We start from the raw sequence: 26,097 nt of genomic DNA, 5'->3' as shown, positions 1-26,097 counted from the left end.
CCAAATGCTCAGATCAAGGGCTGCTGGCATTCCATGCATTCAGCTCATGTGAACCTGTGTCATTCTTGTGGGTTTGTTTGTGTCAAAATTGCCAGGAAATGGGCACCACTTTTGTGCTTCTTGCCCAAGGACTTCCATGTGCGGAGACATGTTGTGTTAGCAGAGACCCCAGATGCTGACTTCTTCCTGTCCTCATAGGAGTGCACAAAATTTTGAGTTGTTCCGGGCAGACCACTGAACTGAAGTCCGTGAATGGATCTTCTTATGGTGGAGTGTTTCTGGTGACTGGGATGGGACACAGGTTCCTCCTCTCCAGACCTATGCTGGATGCTCTTGTACAGCTCATCTCCCTGGTGAGGAGGCGGTTGCATCTCACAGCAAATGAGTGTTGAACTGAATGGACTGGGACCTGGGTTGTGCTCTGCTGTGAGATGTAGGACAGACTCTCTTGTGTGGTACTGGGGAATTCAAACATCTTTGAGTCAAACTCCTTTCATGCTTAAGGACCAGGACCTCCACACCCCCCCCCCCAAAATTGCATGTCTAGCAACTGTGCATGGAAGAGTAGGAAAGTGTGACTTTTTTTAGGCTAACTGCCAAAATCCTGCTGCTTTTTCATGATCAGTTCTGTTGAAGTCAATCTTTGGCAAAAAATAACTTGTGTTCTGACTGCAACCCCTCATTTTCTATCTTGCTGTGATACTTAAACATGAAGGAAATAGAAAAGAACCAGGGCTGAGGCATCTTGCAGGCAGCACATTCCCAACTCTTATCACACAGAGCACCTCTGAGACAGGAAAGGTTATTCACATGGGCTGGCAAGGTGGCATGGACGAGCCACCACCAGTTCCTGCAATGGTCCTCGAAAGAGAGCACCAGTCAGAACAACCCTTGCTCTCTCACTGCAATTGCAATCCCATCCTGGGACAGTTCCATAGCAGAAACTCTTTCCTCCACCATTTCCTCTTCTCTGAGGAAATAATCCCAGCTCCTCACAGCAAGAGGATCTTTTTCCCATCTCTGGCTGCATGGGAAAATTAGGATGCCAGGGGAGAACTGAGGCCCCTTCCTGCAGAGCTCCGCCTTGCACCAAAGTGTGCAATGTCCTCCTGCCTGGATGCCAACACAGGGGAATTCTACTTTGCGTCTATCCCTCTCTCCCACCTCTCCTGAAGCGTGGAGCTCATAGAGAACACCCTTTAGTGCTCAAACCTCAGAAATCTGGGATCACAAAGACAGTGGAGACTTCTGAAAAGCCTGTCTGGGAAACACAGAGTGGACTGGCCGGAAGAGACGGTCAGTGAGGGATAGATGATTGGGAAAAGGGAAAAATAGAGTTGCGTTGGGGAACATTTGTTTAAGACACTGACTATGAAAAAATAAAACAGGATATTGAGAAACAGAAGAAAAGAAAAAAGTGCAATCCCTTCTCCCCCAAAACAGCCCTTGAATTAAGTTCACAGTGTCCTTGACCATGGCAGGGGGGGTTTGGACGATGATCTTTAAGGTCCCTTCTCGGCCTTAACATTCTGTGGTTCTTTGATTCCATTATTCAGTTCATCCACACCACTTTCTTAAAGATTCAACTTCCATCCTTCATTAATGAATCTTTTGTTTCCTCCAGCCCTCCACGGCACTGTGGGCTGTGGAACGGAATAGTTTTGGTCAGAGCACAACTGTTCTTTTCTGCCTCCTCACATTTTTCTCTGTTCCAGGATGAGCTCTTCCTACAGGCTGCAGTCCTTCAAGGTAGGTATGGATGCCAATACAGAAGAACTCTACTTTGCCACTATGGCTTTGCCATATTTTTGTATGAACAAACCCATAGAAATTACACAGCTTTTCATTACACGTGCCTGCATGGGATGCCAACAGCCCAGCACTTGGGCACTCTGCCTGTTTTTATGATCCCAGAAATTTTTGGGCCTCTCATCTCAGCACTTACAGAAGAATTCATATAGGAAAGCACGTGGCATGTGCCAGGAAATTAAAATGAGGCATTATAGGAAACCAGGACACATCCGCCACCATTAGATGGGATGGTGCATATTTGACATGAGCTGGTCAGAAAATTATGACTTCCACAAAGGAGCCTGTGGGCCTGAGGCAGGGCAGGACTGCTATAAAAGGCAGCCCAAGTCTCTGCTCTCTCATCCACTTCTCTCACCTCCTCCTCCTCTTCAGGAATCAGGTGAGTGCAAAGCCACTTCTCCTCCTCCTCCTGTTGCTGCTTCACGAGCAGCTCTTGCCTGGCTTGAGGTCTCAGCTGAGAGGGGCTACAAGAGCCCAGGGCTGGGAGCTGCTTGTGCTGGGAGAGGGCAGGGGAGAGAAGGTCTTGTGCAGACAGAGAGAGGCTGAAACTTGGCTGAGGTGGCTCCTGGGATTTGAGCTGGGCACTGCACTGGGGGCCAGGAGTTATCATGCTTCCAGGGTGTTTGGGTGCAGTGCTGCTGTCCTCACTTTGTCGCTCTCCCTGTCTTCTATTCTAGGTGCACCTGTGAGCCCGAGCCATGTCCTGCTGCAAGCCCTGTGACCCTTGCTGCCAGCCCTGCGGCCCCTGCCCCCTGGGCAGCAGCTGCACTGAGTGCTGTGTCAGGCAGTGCCAGGACTCCCACGTTGTCATCCAGCCGCCTGCTGTGCTGGTGACCCTGCCTGGGCCCATCCTCAGCTCCTCCCCACAGAACACCGCCGTGGGATCCTCCACCTCTGCTGCTGTTGGCAACATCCTCAGCTGTGGCGGAGTGCCCATCAGCTCTGGGGGCTTTGACATCTCCTGCATCACCAACTGCTATGGTGGCAGCAGATGCCGTCCCTGCTAAACCTGCTGGCAAGATCCTTGGGCACAAACCTCCAAGACCTCAGAACCTAGTTCTGGGCTGAAGATAGAGCTTTGGGACATTGTATTTACATCTTCAAGCCATCATTCCCTTCTACTTTTCTTTCTCCTCTGTTTGCTGTCTGTGTCTCCCCAGACCAGTCTAGTGGGGACATGTTGCCCTGCAGGTTGGGCAGATGCACGCTCTGCAGAAGCTCAACTGCTCCTTAGTGGCTGCTCCTGGTGGTCTCTGTGAGCCACCTCCTTTTCTTCTTTCAACCTAATAAAGCTGTTTTGCATCCAAGCCTTTTCCTCCAAGTTGTCTTTCTTTCCATGGCAACTCCTCCACTTTGCTCAGGACAAAAAGTGGAGAAGCAGAGGGTGGGAGTTCCTGCAGTTGATTTTACTTTGTGCCCTTTTATCTTGGAGCTGAGGAAAACATACTTGGGTACTGCACAGTCAATGGCCATCAGGAACAGCGAGGCTCCAAAGGGTACCAGCAGTGGGTTGGTGTCTGAATTGATACATCCAAGTCACCAAACCACAGCTGAAATGCAAAGAGTCGATTTATTTCATTACCTCATTAACTCAAGGGTCCCAAGGCACTGCCAGGCTGCAGAGACACATAAGAGAGGCACAGTGGCACCATTAGGGTCAGTCCAATCCTGTGTCAGAAAGCTGACATTACTTTATTAGAGAGCTGGATGCCTGGGGATGTCTCCTCTAAGCATGCCCACTAACAGACCAGGTTGTATTCCAAAAATTAATATACATTCATCCTTTTTTTGAATAATGTGCATATTTTAATTATGTCCATGGACTTGTTTGGATATGATTCCAGATCTTCTGATTAATCTTTTATTTTTGAGAGTATCCCAAATATGTGGTCAGGTCATAATGTACTTTTCTCATCATTCTTCACTCTGACACACAATCCTTGTTCTCATGTCGGGATGTAGGATTTTTCCTTTTGTTTCTATCTCTCATGGAATTTTCTCCCTTGCCAAGAAACCATAACAATAGATGCTTAACAGAGACAAAAGAAATTGCCACGGGAAGGATGCAGCTCTTATCTGGGGAGTTTCTCTTGGAGGAACAGAGATATTGCCAGATTTTGACTGGCTTAAAGGGAGCTGGGTGCAGCTCCTAACTCTTTTGCTCTCTCAGCATTTGGAGGAAAGCAGGCTATGGTTGCTGTGGGGAGAGTTCACCAGAACTGAGGCTCCATCTCCTGCTGACTTCTCCTACCATGACTGAAGCTCTGCTTGTGGGGGTGGCCATTGCACTGGGACCTGCATCTCACTAGAGGGAGACCCTTTTCACCATCTGCTCATGTGCCTCAGGCAAAACTTGATCCCAGGCCCTTACCCGGGCCTTTTCCCCCTCCAGGATCCCGGGCTCTTTCCCCCTCCAGGAAAGCCTCTCCTGGATGTGTCTGGGAGCTGGGCTGCTGCTGATGCTGAGTTTCTGCTGCCTCTTGCTTGCTTCCCTGGGTGAGCTCATTCTGCTGTTCCAGCCGACGTTCCAAGGTTCCTGCTGCAGCCCATTTCGCCATCCAGTCCATCCACCATTACCATGTGAGGGACCCGAGCTCGCGCCACAGCACCCCTGTTGGCATGGAGGAATCATCGCACCCACCCTGCCCGGCCAGGAGCCAGCAGCGCCCCTGCTGGCTGTGCCTGGAACTGCACCAAAGGGGAAAGTGCCTGCGGCTGAGAGAGGCCGGGCCTGGGTGTCTGGTTCTGTTTAGTGCTGTTGTTTTTGTTTGTTTGAGTTGCTATACATATATTTATTAGTAAAATACTGTTATTTCTTTTCCTATATCTTTGTCTGAAACCCCCTTAATTTCAAAGTTAACATAATTCAGAGGGAAGCAGGTCATTGACAAATGTTATACATTGCTTTTCTCTGCAGAGCCTGATTGTGGCAGACACTGATCCCAGCTTGTGGATCACCTTAAGCCCTGCATGTCTGGACAGCAGCTGGGCCCTGCCAGTACTGAAGGATTATACAGATGTCATAAGGGTGTCATGTCTTTGACCACATGTGCTGCTCGTGGACTGTCACTCATGTGCTGGGGTCAGGGCAGGAACAGGCGAGAGGCAGGATGGTAGAAAAGGCAAAGAAGGTTTTATTCAAAAGAACCACGTGGTTTTTATAGAGTGGTACAATAGATTCTATTCTATTGGCTAACTAACAGAAACATCTTTCTCACCCACTGTCCTTGAGAGGAACAGAAAAATAAAGTAGAAAAACAGCATCTGCAAATTGTTTATAGTCAACAAGTTATCACATCTTTCCAGCTCCCTAAAACTTCTCACAAGCCTCTGTGAGAAACGCTTGCTGTTTCTCTCCCTCTGTCCCATGGCATCCACAATGGACTGGGTAATGGAGAGGAGGAAAAGGAAGGGATGAGGTTGTGGGCTGTTATCCCCAAAGTGAAGATTGTTTCTTGCATTCACTGCTGCCACTCTTTGCATCCAGGATCTCCCTGATGGCCACTGGCTGCAGAGTAGCCAGGGATGTCTTCATCAGTTGCAAGGGAAAAGACACAAAGTAAAATCTGCTACAGGGAATCCCACTTAGAGCTTCTCCATCTCTTTTCCTGAACAGACTGGAAGTGTTGCCACAAAACAAATGATGAAAAAGAGTCCCAGTTAGGGATGCACAAATAATTTGGTGAGTCTAAGAAGAAAAGGAGGTGGCTCACAGAAGGAACCAGGAGCAGCCACTAAGATGCAGTGGAGCTCCAGTGGGGTGTGCATGTGCCTCTCAGGCTGAGGGAGAGAGGGCAACACATCCCCTCTAGACTGGCCTGGAGAGACACAGACAGCAGGTGGAAAGAAGGAGATGAGTGGAAGAAGAAAACAACATGCCAAACCTCTGTCGTGTCCCCTCACGCTGGAGTTCTTGGGCATGCGACCAAGAAGAACAAGACCAAAGCCCCTTTCCTGACAATTTTGCCACAAAAAAACTATTCAGAAATTACACAAGAGAATATCACCTGCCCACAAAGGATGCTGCTGGCACCTGATCAGAGACTTCTGCCTGTGCTGACGTCTTTCTGCCCCGGAAATCCTTGGGTTTATCCTGTCGGCACTTACAGAAGTAGTCTTTCATATAGGAAAGCAAGCGAAATTACCAGGAAATGAAAAGGCAGCAGCACAGGAAACCAGGACACAGCCCCTACCATTAACTGGGATGGTGCATGTTTGACATGAGCTGCTCAGAAAATTATGACTTCCACAAAGGAGCCTCTAGGCCTGAGGCAAAGCAGGACTGCTATAAAAGGCAGCCCAAGTCTCTGCTCTTGCATCCACTTCTCTCACCTCCTCCTCTTCAGGAATCAGGTGAGTGGGAAACCTCTTCTCTTCCTGCTGCTGCTGCTGCTTCAAGAGCAGCTCTTGCCTGGCTGGAGGTCTCAGATGAGAGGGGCTACAAGAGCCCAGGGCTGGGAGCTGCTTGTGCTGGGAGAGGGCAGGGGAGAGAAGGTCTTCTGCAGACAGAGAGAGGCTGGGACTTGGCTCAGGTGGCTGATGGGCTTTGAGCTGGGCACTGCAATGGGGGCCAGGAGTTCTCATGCTTCCAGAGTGTTTGGGTGCAGTGCTGCTTCTCATGCGTCCTCACTTTGTCCCTCTCCCTGTCTTCCATCCTAGGTGCACCTGTGACCTTGAGCCATGTCCTGCTGCAAGCCCTGTGACCCTTGCTGCCAGCCCTGTGGTCCCTGCCCGCTGGCCAGCAGCTGCAATGAGTGCTGTGTCAGGCAGTGCCAGAGCTCCCACGTTGTCATTGAGCCGCCTGCTGTGCTGGTGACCCTGCCTGGGCCCATCCTCAGCTCCTCCCCACAGAACACCGCCGTGGGATCCTCCACCTCTGCTGCTGTTGGCAACATCCTCAGCTGTGGCGGAGTGCCCATCAGCTCTGGGGGCTTTGACATCTCCTGCATCACCAACTGCTATGGTGGCAGCAGATGCCGTCCCTGCTAAATCTGCTGGCAACGTCCTTCGGCAAGAATGTCCAAGACCTCAGAACCTTGTTCTGGGCAGAGATAAAGCTTCTGGACATTGTAGTTGGAATGTTCTGACCATCGCTTCCTTGTTCTACTCTCCTCTCCTTTTCTGTCCCTCACTCCCCAAGGCGTGGGACACTCCCAGTGTGGACCTGCCATCCTTTGTTCCTCTGCAGAGCAGTGCAAAGAACACCACATGGGAGCTCCATCTTAGTGGCTGCTCCTGGTGCTCTCTGAGAGCCATCTCCTTTTCTTCTTTAAACTTATTAAAATTGTCTTGCATTCAAGCCTTGGCCTCAGAGTCATCTGTTGTTCCTGGGCACCTCCTCCAATCTGCTCAGGAAAAAGATGCAGGACGCAATGTTTGGTGCTCGCTGCAGTGGATTTTATTTTGTGTCCTTTTCCCTTGGAGCTGATGAAGCACATCCCTGGCTACTTGGCAGCCAAAGGCCATCATGGAGACTTTGGTTTCAAAGGAGTGGGGATGGGAAACAACAACACCTGGGACAGCCACAACTCATCTCTTCCTCTCCTTCCTTCATAGCCTGGCCTGGCATCTGTGGCCAGCACTCTGGGGAACAAGGAGATGAGATCCAAACCTCACACAGTCAGCACTCAGCACTCAGCAGGGCCCAGCTGCTGCCCAGACATGCAGGGCTGAGGGGATTCACAAGGAAGGATTGGTAACACACTCAATCTGTGCAGTGGAGTCTTCATCAACGTGAAACCAACACCTCCAAAAGGATCTAATGTTTTGTTCCAGATGTCCATCTTCCCTGTCCAAGTGACTTGTGGCTTCACTACTAATGTCAACGTTTAGGAATGTTGTCAGCTGTACTTCAAAATTTATGGTTAATCCTTGGCCTTCAGCTCCAGGCAATGGTCCAAATATCATTCCTTGGGTTCCCATGTTCTCTTGGGTGCAGAAGATGAACTCCTGAAGCTTTGCTTCGCTCCAAATACCAGCTCAGGTTCACAGGTCTCTGTGATGCATGAAACCTTCCTCCCAAGCTCCTCCTGCCTGGATCTCCAGGCAGAGACAGTGGCTTTTTCCATCTGATGGGATACTGGCTCACCTTGCTCTGTCTCAAAACCAAGGCTTCACGTGCTCCTATGAGGCTTGCTGCCCAAGCACTGTTCTCAGTTGCCAGAACCAAACCATCTCCAGTTCCACTTTGCTTTGTGTGTGTGACCCCCCATGGGCAACCCCTCCACATGGCTCCATTACCAAAACCTTCTGCCCTCTCAAATAATCCTTATAGCCAAACTGGGGAGATACAAGCTGGAGAAGTGGAGTCTAAGGTGGCTGAAAATTCCACTAGATGTCCAGGCTCTCACCATACTGCATAAATACTGCATCTCCCACACAGGCACCTTGATTCACTCAATTTGTATCATCAGCATATCTTGATTTTACCAGAAACAAAGGACAAAGGCTCAGACAAAAGAATACAGAAAGAAATGCCACTGTCTTGAGAGCTGATTACAATCCTCCAGTTTACCATCTCCCATGCCAGCAAAAACAAACAAGGCAACAAAACTAGAAAAGCTCCCTAATTAACTGCATGGGAAGGATTTGCCTTCCAGTTCTTAATGAGTGGTGAGAAACATTCCACACTTCATTAGGGGCAGGGCCATGTGATGCCTTTGGGGGATCAGAGGTTTTAAAACCATTGCAGGCAACCCAGGCATCAAGAGCTCTGAGTCTGATGCTACTGTACAAAAACTGTTCCTCTGGGAAATCTAGATGGACCCATCTGTGCCAAGGGGATCCATTTCTGTATAATATCTCCTCAGGACTGCAGTGAACAGCACAGATTCAATACCCCTATAACAGTCAAGGGGTGGATGAATAAAGAGGTAGGTAAAGGATGTTGTTGGTTTCTTATGAGATTTAAAAATTATTTGCATGACTTTGTCAAATATTTCCCATCCTTGCTCTGTACCCCTCATTCATCACAGACATTTCCCTAGCAATCAAAACCAAATCTCCGCCTGCAACACAAAGCCTGCAATCAGGTTTTCACACACAGGATGAGTTCTTTTCTACTCAGTCTTTTCCAGTTTGGGCCCCCACACCCTTACTTCATCCCAGAGCTCTGTAGTCACTCCAGAAACACTTTTGGACATTATCCTTGGAGCCCACATCAAAGAGCAGCAAATGGTGTTGCTCCAAAGGCAGGGCAAGCTCAGCAGCCTTCTTCCTCAACAAGAAACCTCTCGAGACATCAGGTCAGGTTAGGAGACTGCTGCTTAAGATTCCTAAGAGAGGAAGTCTCCTGAAGATGCAACAGATATTTTCTCCTTCAAGGAGGAAAAATTGTTTGAGCACAGGTCCCCCTGGCAAATTCCCAAATTTTGGGGAATTTTTGTCTTTTTGTCCTCACCAGTTTGCAGGTGACAGCACCTCCTCTGAAGCTGAAGTCCACAGGGGAGCAAAAGCCTTTTTTCTATTGTCAAAACTCATCTGGCCTAGTTGGCCCTGGTCCCCATCTGCCCTGCCTTTCTTGCTCTGTGCAGCTGAAGCTCTTGGCTCCATGGGACAGGCACTGGAAGCAGATCCACTCAGAGCTTCCATGCACAAGCTGGGCAGGATTTCTTGGCATTTCTCCTAGTGCTCTTTGAAGCTTTTTAACATGGAGAATGCAAGAGGCAGCCCAGCCTGCAGGGCTGGGCTGTGGGGATGGCCATCACATCCTGTTGTGATGAGTGCCAGAAATGTGCAAACTCATTTGAGCTCATCTGCAGAGCATTGCATGCAAATTTATCCATGCCATGCATCCAAAGGAATTTATCATCCACCTAAGAGCATCCATCAAGCAAAAATGTCCTTGTGTGACCACTGTGGGTTCAACAGGCACAACTCTGGCTGGGCTGGAGCACAGCAAGTCACCTCATGGCCCAAAGATGGATTGGTGAGGATCCCCAGTCATGGCCTGAAGAGTGGAAGAAGCCAAACAACCTGGGGAATCTCTTCCAAGTTTGGTGAATGAAGGAAAAATACTGAAGCTCAGCAGTGCAGTTCAGCTGCCTGGAAGAGAAAAAACAGTTGCAATCAGATGCTGGGATGGAGAGAGTGAAAAGGACATTGTGTGTCCTTTTGGGATCCATTTGGTGTCCAGACAAAGATTGCAGGGCTGAGAGGAGCTTGGCCTTTTGTCAGTGTGGTTGAAAACACCACCCCAGGACTGCCCCAGGCCACTGGTCCTGGTGTGTAGAGGGCTCTTCCAGCAATTGGAGTGAGTGTTCTGCCCACAATTACATGCTCCTGCCCCATAAATTTTAGGAAATCTCATTTTAACCTCAAAACAAACATCCAGGAGGGAAATATCATAGTGTAAACAAGGAAGTGAAAGGCACCAGGAACTTGGAACACAGCCTGTATCATCTGGGATGCCTTACATTTCAGAAGAGCATGTCAAAATTTTTTCTGTCTGCTTGGGCACCCTCTTGAGCCTGGGGCAGCATAAAAACCAATGCAGGTCCCTGGTGTCTCATCCACTTCACTCTCATTTTTCTTCTTAAAAGCAAGGTGAGTCCGCAGGCCCTTTTCCTTCTGTTACCCCCAGAGGATGAAGCCATTACTCAGTGGACTGTTACTCTTTTTCCCATATCTTTGCCTGAAAGCCCCATAATTTCAAAGTTACAATAATTTAGAGGTAAGGGGCTCACATTTTTCATTCCAAGGGAGGTTCCCACCTTCCTTGGCAGACATCTTTCAAACCAGGATATTTTTTACTCCCCTTACCTCCATTCTGCAGCAGATGAGATGGAACCCCTGTTCTTTTCCATTTTTGTGAATGGATCCTGTGCTCTGGGCTCGACAGAATGTTCATGGGCTGTTATTTGCAGAGTGCGTGGGACCTAAAGACAAGGATTGTTTTTGCCATCCTACATAAATGGGCCATCTAAAAGAGCCCTGTGTGCCATCCCACTGCTGAGCATGACTGTGTGTTCTGATTGAGCTGCTGGCCTAGTTTGATTTTTTGGAATCCTTTCTACATTGTTTTTGCACTTAATCCAACTGCATCACAGTGCAAGGTTTATTTTTAGTTGTTACAGAGGGCTCTACCTCATAAATTATTTCAGTTTTTACAAATTGGCCGAGTTTAGGGTGAGGTGGTGGGGAGTTTGGCTTTACTGCATCAAACTTTTCTGACAATGAATAAAGGATGGGGAGATCATATAGAATGTAGTCTGCCTTCCACTCTACTTCATTAGCAAGGCTGGAAAACTCCTCATTCTCCAGCTCCACAATGAGACAGGCAGTTTGCAAATTTAATTTTCTTTCTGTTTGGAAGAAGTCATACAGCTGGTTCTTCAAGTTTTCAGCCAATCTCTTTTTAGCATTCAATTCCTTTTCAGCTTTCTCTCCAAGGTGTTCAACTTCTAATTTGCAAAGCTTTAGTTAAGTAAAACAAAGACTAAATGCCTTGGATTTCATTGCTTGGCAACATGCTTCTCTCACCAAAATGGCAGTGTGTTTTTCCTTTTCTATTACCATGTCCCACATTTTCTTGACTATACTGTGCCTCTGTAAATACTCTGTTTTGTCTGTTTTCAAAATTTGCCATCCTGCCAACTACACCAAATTGTCACTGGTGGAGAGGGAGCTTCGGATGGAGTTTTTTAGAGAAGTCCTGCTGAGTTGTGAGATGCAGAGAGAACACCCTGGCTTTCTAAATTTCTCCTCAAAGAGGAGCCTGGGTCAGGCTGCATCCAATCTTAGCCCTAGCCTGGGAGTGGTTTAAGTCACTTTGTCCCACAGGATTAATAAGGGAAAATTTTAGATACATATATATACTCGTGTATATATATATATACGAGTATATATATATATATATATATATATATCATATATATAATATATATGCACATGTGTATATAAATATATATATATAATGGTTATGTATATGTAAAATAAATTATTATGACAAATTATTAGACAAAATATATTAATCAGAATTATTTACTACACATTGTAAAACCTAAAACTATTAGTACTGTGTAGAATAGGATAATGTACTATATCAAAGCAATGATATTACAGAAATAACATTAAAGCCAGCAAAAATAAAGAACTATTGAAATAGATAATAGTGCAACTCAGCATACCAGTGCTCATGGGCAGATCTCTTTTACTTGACATAAAGCAGCAGTCTTGAAGGGACACTTCCACTCCAAGGCAGGAAAGCTCATACATATATCCAAGCAGGAAAATGTTAGAATAACCTATTGCCCAATTGGACTGGACATCTATAGTACAGAGGGATTGACTCTCAGTCATGTGTCTGTCATTGCAGCAATGTAAGGATGTTGATTGGGGTTTGGTGAGCCCTCAATCCACTACTGATAGATGAGCCTGGCAAATAAGGCATTCTCCAAGTTGCTTGACCACATTACAGGGCAGAATATCCTGCCATAGTGTCTCAACCTTCCATCACTCCAGGGAGACCCAGGGCTCTCATCTGTGCCTGCCACATCTCCCCAGAGCAACACCTTTCTCTCTGGCAGCTGGAGACAACGTAGGGAGAGAGAAGGACCACACAGAGGCAGAGGCTGGGATGCAGCAAAACTTTAATGAGTTGGAAGAGGGAAAGGAAGCCCTCTGAGTGGGCACCATAGTGCAGGGAGCACCAGAGGGATGGAGGAGGCTCTGTCCCTTGTTCACAATGCAGTTCACACATTGGATGTGGCTTAGCCAGTGATCACAGAGAAGAAAAAGAGAGGAAGAAGAGCGGGAGAAACAGGCAATTCAGTCAAGGTTTCAGAGAGCCCAGACACCCGACCTCCAGTGCAGGTGGATGCTCAGTGCCTCTGAAAGCAATGGTCAGGATCTCCACACTCAGTCCATTTCCATCTTCTGGGTTCTGGGGGTTCTTCTGTGAGGCAGCAGCTTCAGCAGACCCTGTTGCAGCGGGGCCTGGCGATGCAGGAGATGTCAAAGCCCCCAGAATTGATGGGCACTCCCTCAGAGCTGAGGATGCTGCCAGCAGCAGCAGAGGAGGAGGATCCCACCACGGTGTTCTGAGGGAAGGAGCTCAGGATGGGGCCAGGAAAGGTCACCACCACAGGGGAGGGTTCAATGACGATGGTGGAGTCCTGGCACTGCCTGACACAGGGCTCATTGCAGCTGCTGCCCAGGGGAGTGGGGCCACAGGGCTGGCAGGGCTGGTAGCAGGACATGGCTCTGAGTCACACGTGCACCTGGGAGACAAGAAAGAGACAAGATGGGGATGGTTAAGAAGACACCTCTCCACCCACCACAAGGGAGCCAAGACACAGCCTGGCCTGTGCAGGGAGGACCACAGGACTCATTGCCTGCTCCCCACCACTGAGCAAGGACAGACATGCCCACAAAAGCACTTTCTTAGTCAAGACAACAAGAGTTCCCCCAGCCCAGACACAGCCCTTCTCCACACCAAACCCTCTCTCCACCTCCCCATACCAAACAGGCAGCCTCAAGCCCAGCGTAGGACAGAGCTCCCAACTCACTTGCTTCCAAAGGAGAAGAAGGGCAGTGGAGTGGATGAGAGAGTGAAAAGCTGGGACGCCTTTTATACTGGTCCTGCACTGCCCCAGGTCCAGAGGAAGTCTCTCTGGAAACAATAATTTTCTCAGAAGCTCATTTCAAGTGCAAAACACTCCAATTACTGATATGAGCTGTGTCTTTTTTTCCTGCATGGCCGCATTTCCATTGCCTTCTTTGGCCACGCACATTTCTCCCTGAAGGCTCCATTTTAGAGCTGATCATGGAAGCCCATTGACCTGTGGGACAGAAGCTCATTTGTGCCACCAGAAGATGAGTCTGGAGTGCCAGAGGCACTGCCTGCAGTCTGGGGACATTGGCTTGGGGCATTCCTATGGGCAGGAAGGGCCCTGAAGCTCCAAGCCCTGGAATGTTTGCTCATATGCTGAAGGGTTACTGAACGTGCTGATGGGCCACATCCCTTCCTCCCACCCTCCAAAATCTCTGATTCACACTGGCCATTGCCTTTGCAGGCTGGTCATCAGCACTGCGGCTCTCATCTCTTTTCCTTTTAATGCTGCCCTCAGAAGTCCTTGGTGCACTTGTTGTGCCTCATCCACTCCATGGACTTCCTCTGAAAGCCCCCTACAAACACAAACAACCTCATTGTTTCCTCTCCCAGGATGCTCCAGTCTTGCCCACCTAAGAGATTTCTCTAGAGGTTTCTCTGAGTGTCCTTTGCTACACAAGCCCACAGCTGCTCAAGTGGAGGCTCTTTTTTCAGTGATGTTTTCACCACATCAAGGCCTCTTCTGCTTCTCACACTTAGTGGAAGCACAAGAACTAGGGAGGGGACAGCTGGGACAGCAAAGGCAATGGCCAGTGTCAACCAGAGATTTTGGAGGGTGGGAGGAAGGGATGTGGCCCATCAGCACGTTCAGTAACCCTTCAGCATATGAGCAAACATTCCAGGGCTTGGAGCTTCAGGGCCCTTCCTGCCCGTGGGAATGCCCCAAGCCAATGTCCCCAGACTGCAGGCAGTGCCTCTGGCACTCCAGACTCATCTTCTGGTGGCACAAATGAGCTTCTGTCCCACAGGTCAATGGGCTTCCATGATCAGCCCTAAAATGGAGCTTTCAGGGAGAAACGTGCGTGGCCAAAGAAGGCAGTGGAAATGCAGCCACACAGGAAAACTAAACACAGCTCATATCAGTAATTGGAGTATTTTGCACTTGAAATGAGCTTCTGAGAAAATTATTGTTTCCAAAGAGACTTCCTCTGGACCTGGGGCAGTGCAGGACCAGTATAAAAGGCGTCCCAGCTTTTCACTCTCCCATCCACTCCACTGCCCTTCTTCTCCTTTGGAAGCAAGTGAGTTGGGAGCTCTGTCCTATGCTGGGCTTGAGGCTGCTTGTTTGGTATGGGGAGGTGGAGAGAGGGTTTGGTGTGGAGAAGGGCTGTGTCTGGGCCGGGGGAACTCTTGTTGTCTTGACTAAGAAAGTGCTTTTGTGGGCCTGTCTGTCCTTGCTCAGTGGTGGGGAGCAGGCAATGATTCGTGTGGTCCTCTGAGACAGAGTAGAAACTCTCCAGAGTAGAAATCCATTTTGATTTAGGTGGAATGTACATCTTTGAGTCTGTGGTTAGAGAACATAGCTATGTAGCCTGACTGTAAAGCCTAGGCTCAGAGAAACTGCTTCAGTGAAGGACAGAGATAAGGAAGGGGAGACAGAGGGTGATAAAGAGAGACAGAGGGACTGCTGTGAGAGCAGGTCAACCTGACCTAGGAATTCTTTCTGATAAAGAAGAACTAGCAGCAAATGTCATGCGAAATTCGTTAAAATGAATATGTACGAACCTATTGTGAAATTGTATGCATATGCATTTGAGAGGGGGATAAAAAGGGACCTGAAGTTCCCAGAGGTACACGTGTCTTTTAAGGAGAGCAGTCTCCACATGCGTCCACTGTAATAAACATACCGGCTTTACAACTTCCACAAAGTTGTGGAGTTTTGGGTTATCTCTTCAAAACACCTCCCTGCACTGGCTGCATCTCCCAGGCCAGGCTGTGTCTTGGCTCCCTTGTGGTGGGTAGAGAGGTGGCTCCTTAACCATCCCCATCTTGTCTCTCTTCTCTCCCAGGTGCACTGAGACTCAGAGCCATGTCCAGCTGCCAGCCTTGCCCCCCTTGCTACCAGCCCTGCACCCCTTGCAACTGGCCCTGCAACCCCTGTTTCCAGCCTTGCAACCCCTGTTACCAGCCTTGCAACCCTTGTTTCCAGCCTTGCAACCCCTGTTTCCAGCCCTGTGGCCCCACTCCCCTGGGCAGCAGCTGCAATGAGCCCTGTGTCAGGCAGTGCCAGAGCTCCACCATCATCATTGAGCCCTCCCCTGTGGTGGTGACCCTGCCCGGCCCCATCCTCAGCTCCTTCCCTCAGAACACTGTGGTGGGATCCTCCTCCTCTGCTGCTGCTGGCAGCATCCTCAGATCTGAAGGAGTGCCCATCAGCTCCAGGGGATTTGACCTCTCCTGCATCGCCAGGCCCCGCTGGAACAGGGTCTGCTGAAGCTGCTCCACAGAAGGAACCCCCGGAACCCAGAAGATGGAAATGGACTGAGTGTGGTCATTTAGAGGCACTGAGCATCCATGGCATTTGGGAAGAGCTCTGCCTGGCCTCTCAAACCATGGCCTTTGTCTAACTTGCCTGTTTCCCTCCTGTTCTTTTTTTGTCTCTGCTTTCATGTCCTCCTCTGGGCTGTGATCACTGGCTAAGCCCCATCCAAGGTGTGACTGCACCATGGCCAAGGGACTCATGGCCAAATCTCCTACATCCCTGCACTATGATGCCCACTCAGAGGGCCTGCTTTTCTTCTTAATTAAAGTTTTGCTGCATCCCAGCCTGTGCCTCTGTGTGGTCCTTGTCTCTCCCCAGTTGCCAGAGAGAAAGGTGGGTGTGGATCTTCTGTTTCTCAGCAGCAGATTTAGTTTGAATATCAGGAAAAGAGTCTTTCCCCTAGAGGGTGATCAGATATTGAACAGGCTCCCCAGGGAATGGTCACAGTCCCAAGGCTGCCAGAGCTCAAGGAACATCTGGACAATGCTCTCAGGCACAGGGTGGGATGGCTGGGGTGTCTGTGCAGGGCCAGGATTTGGACTTGGTGATTCTTGTGAGTGCCTTCCAGCTCAGAGTACGGCACCATGATATTTTCTGAAAAATCCCTTGGCCAGGATTTCTTCTCCTGGGAAGTTGAGAAGCCTCAGCTTCTCCATGTTTTGCTCCTCTGGAATGTGATCTGGAGATTGTTTATTCAAACATGTGATTTGTTTTTAATTAATGGCCAATCACAGTCCAGCTGTGTCAGACTCTCTGAGTCAGTCACAGGTTTTTATTATTCATTCTTGTCTAGCCTTCTGATGTATCTTTTCTCTTTCTTTAGTATAGTTTTAGTGTAGCATTTGATATTATATGATATATGATATGATAAAACATAACATTATCATATCATAAAATAATAAAACAGCCTTCTGAGAAACATGGAGTCAAATTCTCATCTCTCATGTCATCTTGGGGACCTCACAACACCACAAGGGTATTTGGTGATTCTGTGAACGCTGAGGTCCAGGTGCAGTTCCTATTTCACCTTCACAGCCAGACATATTCAGTCAATGAACCTTGTTCTGATGGCAGCCACTCTTCAGAGGATAGACAAAGGGGTGAAAAGATTCTCTGGTGGAAATTTCATCTGTCCATCTCCCAAGATCACACTTCCTTGTAGACTATACTTGCCTACCTTGACCTGGTCTCACTGCACTCTTCCAAGGGCTGAAAGAAACTGTTGAAGACTCCACTAAGTCCAACAATTCAGTGACAAAAACTTTTTTGGTCTTTGCAGAGGTTTTTATCCCACAACAAAAGAAGGAGGGATTGTTTCCAGGTGGAGCATTTAATCATAAGTAAAGGGATCCTGACATGTGTGTTTTGTGTGTAGTGATAAAGAAATGGAAATTTCATGGCATAGAAAGGATTGGCAGTTATGGACCAAGTTATCCTGGTGCACTAGAGAAAGAGCGATGCTCCAAGTGAACTTTCCATCCACAATGATTAAATCTGGCCCTGGATGCCATTAGCAATAAAATCCCTTTGGCATCTGGAATGTCATCATCCTGCAAGTTTTGCAAGATTTAGAAAGCAGAAATTAATCCAGTGTCTGACTAAGGAAACTTGCTGCAAGCCTGTGTTACCAGTCACTTCAAAGCCATCCCCAAACACCTCCCAGAACAAAGACTGAGCAACATCTCTTTCCCTGATTGTCTTGGGAGAGCATCTGCAGGAAAAATTACACAGAGGCAATGGCTCAAATGCAGCATAACTTTAATGAGACAAGAGAGGGAAATTAGGTCATTTCGAGCGATGGTCATGGTGCAGTGAGCACGAAGGACAGATAAGAGATTGTGCCCCATGGTTGGGGCTGAGAACCCTAGAAGGTTCTGTGAACCCTAGAATGTCCATCTGCCTGCCCTACAGAGGGAGCAGGGCCAGCAGGTCCTCCCCTGGATGGATGTGTGGGACTCACAGCCCCAGGGAGCACAAGGGAACAGGGACACAGGAGGAGGGAAAGGAGAGAGTGGCAGGGGACAGAGGCAGGAATGGGCTGTGCTTGCCAAGAGTCCTTCTGCAAGGGCTGCTGGGCTTGCTCAGCCCTCCAGGAAGCAACAAGGCGATGCTCCATCCCCAGTGAAGAACCATCCTGCTGAGTCCTTAGGTTCACACCCTGGAATCATCACCAGCACCTTTAGCAGGGGAAGCTCCTCCTGCCACAGATGCCACTGCCCAGGCCAGAGAGGCCAAAGCCCCCAGAGCTGATGGGCACTCCCTGAGAGCTGAGGATGCTGCCAACAGCAGCAGAGCTGGAGGATCCCACGGCGGTGTTCTGGGGGAAGGAGCTGAGGATGGGCCCAGGCAGGGTCACCACCACGGGCGAGGGCTGGATGAACACGGTGGAGTCCTGGCACTGCCTGACACAGGGCTCATTGCAGCTGCTGCCCAGCGGGGTGGGCCCACAGGGCTGGCAGGGCTGGCACCGGGGGTAGCAGGACATGGCTGGGGGCTGCAGGTGCACCTGGGAGAGAGGGAAGGGAGTAGAAAAGCATAAGTGATTACAGGCCTGTAACATCACCACAAAGGAGAGAATACAGCTCACACAATGTGCTGGAAGGATCATAGGGAGGCCCACAGGCTTCTCCTTCTCTGTGAGGGTACCAGTCATCCATTTTTCTGACTCTGGACTGAACGCACTTGGGGCAGTAATTCATGTTCGGCCTCAAATATTTATTATTTCTTATTAGTAAAACATTCTCACTACTGTGAGTTGGGCAGCTTTTCATTAGAAGGCACAAAATGGCCAACAATCTCTGGTTACAAGGTCTTTTAAGACTAAACTATCCAATTAAGAACTGCCATCTGTGGATGCCATGGGACAGAGAGAGAGGAACGGCAAGCATTTCTCACAGCGGGTTGTGAGATATTTTAGGGAGCTGGAAAGATGTGATAACTTGTTGACTATAAACAATTTGCAGATGCTGTTTTTCTACTTTATTTTTCTGTTCCTCTCAAGGACAGTGGGTGAGAAAGATGTTTCTGTTAGTTAGCCAATAGAATAGAATCTATTGTACCACTCTATAAAAACCACTCGGTTCTTTTGAATAAAACCTTCTTTGCCTTTTCTACCACCCTGCCTCTCGCCTGTTCCTGCCCCAACCCCCGCACAAGAGTGGCAGACACCTGGATTATTTTCCCTTTTAACCCAATAACTGATTCCAAAGTGGACTTTTCTGCCCAATTACAAAATGCCACCCAAACCAAAGAAGAAGGAAGAAGAAGCATGAAGAAGAAACCCTGGATGACACCCTGTGATCTCCATCTTGCTTCCATCCACAACACACTAAAAATCCCAAAACCTCAATTTCTCACAAAGGGATACACATACAGTACTCTCTATAATCTATTTTCCACTTTTGTGGATTCTAGTCTATCTTGAAGTTTAGTTTTCTCCATGAATGAGGGTCCAAGTCAGTGCTTCCCTGGGCACAAGGACATGCCAGAGCAGACAGAAAAACATTCCTCGTGCCCTGGGTTTCCACAGTTCTCCAAAGCCCTAAAGAGACCTGCAAAACACAACTGAGCTCTGGGAGATCCCTTCCTAGCCCACACCACAGGAGACACCTAACTGAGCTCCAACCTCTCTCCATGTCCCCCCTTTTGCATCTTCCCCTGTCCCATAGAGAGCAAGGGAATGGTATAGAAAGCAAGGACCCCAGAATCAGGTACAGGACAAAGAGACAACTTTGTGCTGAAAAATCCCATGGAAGCACAATGATGAGAATGAATAAAAGAAGAATAAAGAGCTTCAGACTTACCTTGTTCCCAAGGAGACTGTGTGCAGGAGAGGAGTGGATGAGACAGTGAGGAGATGGAACTCCTTTTATAGTGCTCCTGTGCTGCCCCAGGCCCACAGTCACTGCATGAGGATAGTAATTTTCCAACAGACTCATCTTCAAAGCAAAATATCCCACCTAATGCCTCAGGTTGTGTTCTGTTTTCCATCACCATTGCCAGTGCATTTCCTCGTTTCTGACGCACCCATTATGCTATGTAGTCTCCTTTCAAGTTCCAGGATGACAGATACAATGATTTCCCAAGATGGATCATGCCCCTGTCACCAGAAGATGTACCCCTAGGTGCAGGAGGGGTCTGTGCAGATGTAGGACATGGAACCGGGAAATCTGGTGATGTTCTTTTCAAACCCCATTACAGAAAGGTTTGACTCTCCCCCTGACAGTGCAGGAGTATGTCCTAGGTGCACAAAGGCTCCTTTGCCTAATGACATGACTTATCCTTCTCCCTCAATCCTTTACAGATTTACTTGGAAGAGTCATCCCCTCTCATGGCAGCCTCTGGGGCGTCTCAAATCACTGCCTTCAGTCACCATGAAGAAAGAAAATGTCATCCTTCCCCAGGACCATGATCACAATTCTGGTGTGGTCTCCCCTCACTACATGAGGGGTGTGTTGGAGCTTGGCACAGCACCTTGTTTGTCCCATTCTCCTCACAGTGCCATGAGCTTTGGCTGCATGCCTTAAACCCTGACCAGCACGAGAGACTTTTGCAAAACATGTTGACTGCCCTGTGAGCCCCTGAAGCTATGGGAGTGTTGGCGAGATGCTCATGCTGTCAGCAATGGCTGTGGTGGCTGCCTGAAGCTGTGTACTTGGGTACAGCCCAGTTCTTGCACCACTTTTCCTGGGTTAGGGATGGATCTGCCCTTGCTGGAGGGCAATTGTGTCCCTGCAAGGGCCATGGGTCTGCAGACATCACACTCTCATGCCTTGGCCTCACACCAAAAGGCTGACACACAGCCAACCCAAAATTAGAGCATGAGTTGCCACTGGTAGGGAGAGTCTCCCCCTGGAAATTTGCCTACTGAAGGCATTCCCTTGCCCTCTGGGATGCATCCCAGCTGCCTCCAAGTCTGCAGGGCAGGGAAGTGCATCAGTCCTTAATGTGGTTTGAGAGCAGGTTTGGTACCCAGGGCTTTTCTGAGCACATCCCCTCCTTTAGTGTTCTGAGGTGCGTGGCACTGCAGGGCTGTCACTGACAGATCTCATTTACCAGGAAGCTGGACAAGTTCCTGCTTCCCCAAGGGTTGCTGGGTTGCTCTCCAAGCAAGATTTTTGGGCATGGTAAACAAGGAGTGCCGAAGCACAGATGCCAAGAGAATTCTCAATGCACAGGAGTAATAGTTGCCTCCTCAAGCCAGGTCTCAGAAGCTCTTGGAGGTCTATTACTCACCCAGGATAGCTCAGCCACCTTTGGAAGAATAAAATCAGCAGGATGGCTTCTGCTGCAGTGTTGGAAACAAAAAGGTTTAATAAAAGGCAAAATAACAAAGCTCTTTACAGAGAAAAACCAATCCAGGTGCAAGAGGTTCTTGCTGCTGGTAAAACACCTCACAAAAGCTATTCATTTCTTTGTTCTCTTCTTTTTCTAGTGAATTGTTCAGGTGGGACTTTTTGGCCCCTGTCCAATTGGTTATCCTTAAATTTGAGGTGAAGTCCCCTAGACCTATAAAATGTCTTTTTACCCAATTGAGGAGAGAAACTTCTGGGCTTCTTTCCTTTTAAAGGGGACAAAGGATAGTTTTGTCACTCCATCAACAAGGTGACACATTCCTATACACCATTGATGAGGGACCATTGATGAGTCCCAACCAGTGGGGAGATTTTTTTCTGCAACCCCTCCTATCCCTCCACAGAGAATTCAGGAGAGCTCCTCAACACAGCAAGGTCTCTTTGGCCAGCAGGATGAGGTTTGTGCATCCACTGCACCCTCCAAGCCTCTCCCCAAGGCATCCTCACAAGAGAAAAGAGAGCTGAAACTCTAGGACTGTAGCACAGTTCAGTCTCCAGCCCATACTGCTGGAAGAAGTTTTTAATTTCCAAGTGCAGATCTTGCTGTTTGTTCTTCTTGAGTGCTAGAGGGCCTCTGTGGCCCAGTTCCCCAGACAGTCAGTAATTCACTTTATAGAAACCATGATCCAGAATGCATTAGCAAGTTTTCACTGGTTGACTCTTTTCAGACAGTCTTTTTTTTGACACCCATTCACTGCTGAGAAGGTTCCCCCACCTTCTCAGAACTCTTTTAAGGGATGCAGCAGCCTGGGAGTTCTTGTAGGTGAAGACTGAGAGCGGCATTGTCTCCTCTATCTCCACACTTCTGAGATCACCTTCCATCATCTGAAATATGATGCCCAGGATATTGTCAGATGCCATTTCCACAAGGGCCCTGGGCTGTCCCGTGGTGCCCTCCAGAACCTCTGCTCTCTGCTGTGAAGCTCTTTAGCAGCAAATCATCTCCAGCCTGTAGTGGGGAGGAGATTTTTCTTCCCCCAGTAGGACTTGTGCAGGTAAACCTTTCCTGCTGGTGACTTTCCCAGTGGCCCAATCTCTTGACAGCAATTCCTGCTAATAAAAACCAAGGCCAAGGATTCCTTGAGTACCTCCACTTTTCCTGTAACCCGTGTCCTCAGTGAGGCTGCTCCAGTCAGCCTTTGGACTTCTCATCTACCTGGAAGAATTTCTTGTGCCCATTGTGTATTTTGCCTGCTCTGGTTCTGCTGTATTCTATATTCTGTATTCTCTGTATTCTGCTCTGGTTCAAACCCAGCCAGGCTTTGATTGTCCCTAGTCCTGCATACTCAGACAAACTGGCAAACATTCTCCCCAGAAAAAAGCTCAATAATAGGAAGAGAGCTGAAAATTCTTGCTACAAGGGGAGCTGTATAAAATTGCAATTCACTCCAAGCCAACATCCCCAGTGCTCACGGGACCCCATCACACTTCAAACACATCTTCTGCCTTCACTGACACAGCATCACCAAGGATATCCTTGGGTGCCTCATCTCAGCACATGAAAGCAGAGCAGGAATGTGGAAAATGAGGAAATTAAATGGCAGCACAGGTTGACAGAAACCAGAATACAACCTGCGCCACCAGGTAGAACATTTTGTTTTTGAGGTGAGTCTGCAGGAAAATTACTGCTGTCATGCAATGTCTGTGGGCCTGGGGCAGTGCAGGAGCAGTATAAAAGCAGCTCCTTCTCCTCACTCTCTCATCCACTCCTCTCGCCTCCATCTCCTTCAATACAAGGTGAGTCTGAAGCTTTTGCTCCTCTTTCTCTTCCTATTCCTCCAATGCACCTCAGCTCATACCTGCTCCACTCCTACATGAGGTCTTGGAACTGCTGTCATGGGAGAGGGAAGGGGAGGAAGTTCTGTCATCATCAGAAACTTGGTTAAGTGTCTATGTGGGGTCCTATGTGGGGTCTTGGAACTGCTATAATAGGAGAGGGAAGGGGAGGAAGTTCTGTCATCACCAGAGGCTGAAATTTGTTAAAGTGTCTCATGGCAATGGGCGAGGAAGGAACCTCTTTGGGCTTGGTTGCTGTCCAGGGGGTTCTTTTGGGCTGAAAGGAATGGGAAACCTGTGGATCTCACTGCAATGTTCCCAGCTCTTTTCTCCAACTTCTTTTTTCTCCGACTTATCTCACTCTTAATTGAGTGCAAGACTGCTCTTCATCCACAGTTTCTGTTCTGCTTCTCATTTCTCTCTCTCAGGTGCACCTGCAGCCCCAAGCCATGTCCTGCTCCACCCGGTGCCAGCCCTGCCAGCCCTGTGGGCCCACCCCGCTGGGCAGCAGCTGCAATGAGCCCTGTGTCAGGCAGTGCCAGGACTCCACCGTGTTCATCCAGCCCTCGCCCGTGGTGGTGACCCTGCCTGGGCCCATCCTCAGCTCCTTCCCCCAGAACACCGCCGTGGGATCCTCCAGCTCTGCTGCTGTTGGCAGCATCCTCAGCTCTCAGGGAGTGCCCATCAGCTCTGGGGGCTTTGGCCTCTCTGGCCTGGGCAGTGGCATCTGTGGCAGGAGGAGCTTCCCCTGCTAAAGGTGCTGGTGATGATTCCAGGGTGTGAACCTAAGGACTCAGCAGGATGGTTCTTCACTGGGGATGGAGCATCGACTTGTTGCTTCCTGGAGGGCTGAGCAAGCCCAGCAGCCCTTGCAGAAGGACTCTTGGCAAGCACAGCCCATCCCTGCCTCTGCCCTCTTGCCCTCTTTTGTCTCCCTCTCCTTGCTCCCTTGTGCTCCCTGGGGCTGTGAGTCCCACACACCCATCCAGGGGAGGACCTGCTGGCCCTGCTCCCTCTCTGGATCAGGCAGATGGACATCTTCTGAGATCTCCACCACAGTTATTTGGTGCAGACTCCTGTCTGCCTCTGATGCTCCTTTAACTCATATTTATGTAGTTTTCATCTTTTGACTCAATAAAGTTCTATTGCATTTGAGCCATTGCCTTTTTGTCATCATTTGCCCTGCCCTCACAAAATGCCCTCACATCACGCCCTCACAAAATGACATGGGGGGTTATTGGATATGCTTGTACGAGGACCATTATCACAGGATAGCTCTGAGGGTGATCCTCTGTTTTTCAAACTTCTATACCTATCTAGGGCTGGATGGAATGATTCAACAGAGTTCATTGGCTAGAGTTCCATCAGAGATGCTGTCCTGGCAAAAGGGGCGATTTTCTCAACCCTTAATGTTTAATTTGTCTGTCGGTGCCCCAGAAAAACTGAGACCATTGTGTCAGCCACCTCTTGGGACTTCTGCTGGTCAAAGTGACCCCAAGATGTGTTAGAAAGTCTCTTTTCCCAGCCTGGTGGTCGAAGAAGGAGTCAGAACTCTTCAGTTCTCATTCTCAAGGTTGTTTATTGTTTCTTATCTATAAAACTTTCTCTGGCCTGCCGAGGTCCATTCAGAAGGTCAGACAGAGGCCCACTGGTGTTATCTTTTTATACTAAAAGCTATGTGTACATTATTTACCATAACTTCCCAATACCTATTACCTATGTTAGACAGTGAGCTTCTACTTTAAACCAATCCAAAAGTGCCAGCATAACAGCAGAAGATGGAGGCCGAGAAGAAGAAGGAGAAAGGCTGGACACACCCAGATTCCTCCATCTTGCCTCCTGAACCCCCATTCCAAAAACCTCAAAAAATCTATTTTCCACCCTGTGACAAACTAACTATTATTCTACTTAGACTTTTGTGGCTTGCAGATCCTCATATAAGGTTGGTAATTTTTTCATAATCAAAGTCACAGGTGTCTTGGGCTCTGTGCCAAGGTCTCTGAGCCCCCTGGCAGGGTTTGGGCAATCCAGGACAGACAGAGGGATGTCCTCAATTCCAACAGCCACTCTGTCAGTGTCCAGTTAGGGGGCCCTGCACTGAGCCATCCTGCTGGATCAGAGGGCAGTCAGGGAAACACCATCAGCCTCAGGGAGACCCCTCAGCAGATCTTCCCACTTTTCGGCCCCTAAATGGGTTTTCCACTGAATTCCAGTATGTTCCCTGCTGCCAGAGACTGCAAACACCACTGAAGGACTGAAACTGACAGTTTATGGAATAATACTCTGAATAACATAAAATTGTGAGAGGTCCAAGGATTGCTAGTGTACCAGGGAAGAAAAATCAAGTGGGAAAATCCTCCCACTGGTTCAGCTGAATTGATGAAAGGGCTGTGCCATGCCATAGAACATGCTCAGCAAAAAACTGTAGGCAGTTTCTCCAAAGTAGGTGTTCTCCAGAGCCTGGCTAGGTATTGGTCTGCTGGTGCAAGGTAGTGGTTGATTGCATTTATGCAACTTGTGATTTTTTCCTCTTTTCTCCTCTTCACTCAATTCACCAGTGACATGGTCCCATTCACCTCCTTGTCCATGATTTTTTTCCACTACTGGGACAATTACCATAGGTGTTGTTTTGGTTCCTGGTGTTCTTAGGTGTGGTTTTGGGTGTCTGCCCCAACTACTGTGTTCTTAAATGCAGTTCAGATGCATGGTGACATTCTCAGAAGTGATTTGGACCCCTGTCCTCTGATAGTGCTGGTCAAGATCCAGAGTTGTGTTAAAAGCTGTCACCAGCCACCTCAGGATAAATTTCACTGTTGCCACACCAAAAAATTCTCTCTTCTTGCACCACCCTGACACCAGATACCTCAAACACAACATTAAGTCAATAGAGTTAATGAGTATTTTTCAACGCCTCACACTAAGATGAAAAAGGACTTTGTGAGCCCGCACAACAAAACAACCTGGCATCACTCATGGATGAGAATGGAGAGGTCTATTTGCTCATCCCCTGCACAGTTTCATCTTTCCTAGCCCCCAGGTGCCCATCAAAATGTTCAATCACT

At 48.6% G+C, this 26,097-nt stretch overlaps 3 protein-coding genes and 2 pseudogenes across 4 annotated transcripts; 4 read left to right on the top strand and 1 right to left on the bottom strand.

Moving 5' to 3' along the window:
* Positions 1–2,055: 2,055 nt before the first annotated feature.
* LOC135458533 (feather keratin Cos2-2-like) lies at positions 2,056–2,819 on the top strand (annotated as a pseudogene).
* Positions 2,820–6,032: 3,213 nt separating this feature from the next.
* LOC135458480 (feather keratin Cos2-2-like) lies at positions 6,033–6,801 on the top strand (annotated as a pseudogene).
* An 8,331-nt stretch (positions 6,802–15,132) lies between these two features.
* On the top strand, positions 15,133–15,857 carry LOC135458293 (feather keratin Cos1-1/Cos1-3/Cos2-1-like). The gene is made up of 2 exons (XM_064733360.1): positions 15,133–15,213; positions 15,573–15,857. Exons 1-2 carry the CDS (start codon positions 15,133–15,135, stop codon positions 15,855–15,857), a joined length of 366 nt encoding a protein of 121 aa, XP_064589430.1.
* Positions 15,858–18,084: 2,227 nt separating this feature from the next.
* Positions 18,085–18,390, bottom strand: LOC135458508 (feather keratin 1-like). Its single transcript, XM_064733679.1, has one exon. The coding sequence runs from the start codon at positions 18,388–18,390 to the stop codon at positions 18,085–18,087; it is 306 nt and encodes a 101-aa protein (XP_064589749.1).
* On the top strand, positions 18,389–23,790 carry LOC135458506 (feather keratin 1-like). 2 transcript variants are annotated; one of them, XM_064733677.1, is made up of 3 exons: positions 18,389–18,413; positions 22,959–22,996; positions 23,464–23,790. In XM_064733677.1, exons 1-3 carry the CDS (start codon positions 18,389–18,391, stop codon positions 23,788–23,790), a joined length of 390 nt encoding a protein of 129 aa, XP_064589747.1. The 2 variants fall into 2 exon arrangements, with proteins under 2 accessions (XP_064589747.1, XP_064589746.1); XM_064733676.1 differs by lacking the exon at positions 18,389–18,413 and having other exon boundaries at positions 22,898–22,996.
* Positions 23,791–26,097: the final 2,307 nt, after the last annotated feature.

Source organism: Zonotrichia leucophrys, chromosome 27 (assembly GCF_028769735.1).
Source record: "Zonotrichia leucophrys gambelii isolate GWCS_2022_RI chromosome 27, RI_Zleu_2.0, whole genome shotgun sequence".
In the NCBI taxonomy this organism is placed as follows: domain Eukaryota; kingdom Metazoa; phylum Chordata; class Aves; order Passeriformes; family Passerellidae; genus Zonotrichia; species Zonotrichia leucophrys.
Note: the sequence above shows the minus strand (reverse complement) of the source record. Positions and strands in the feature narration are given on the sequence as shown.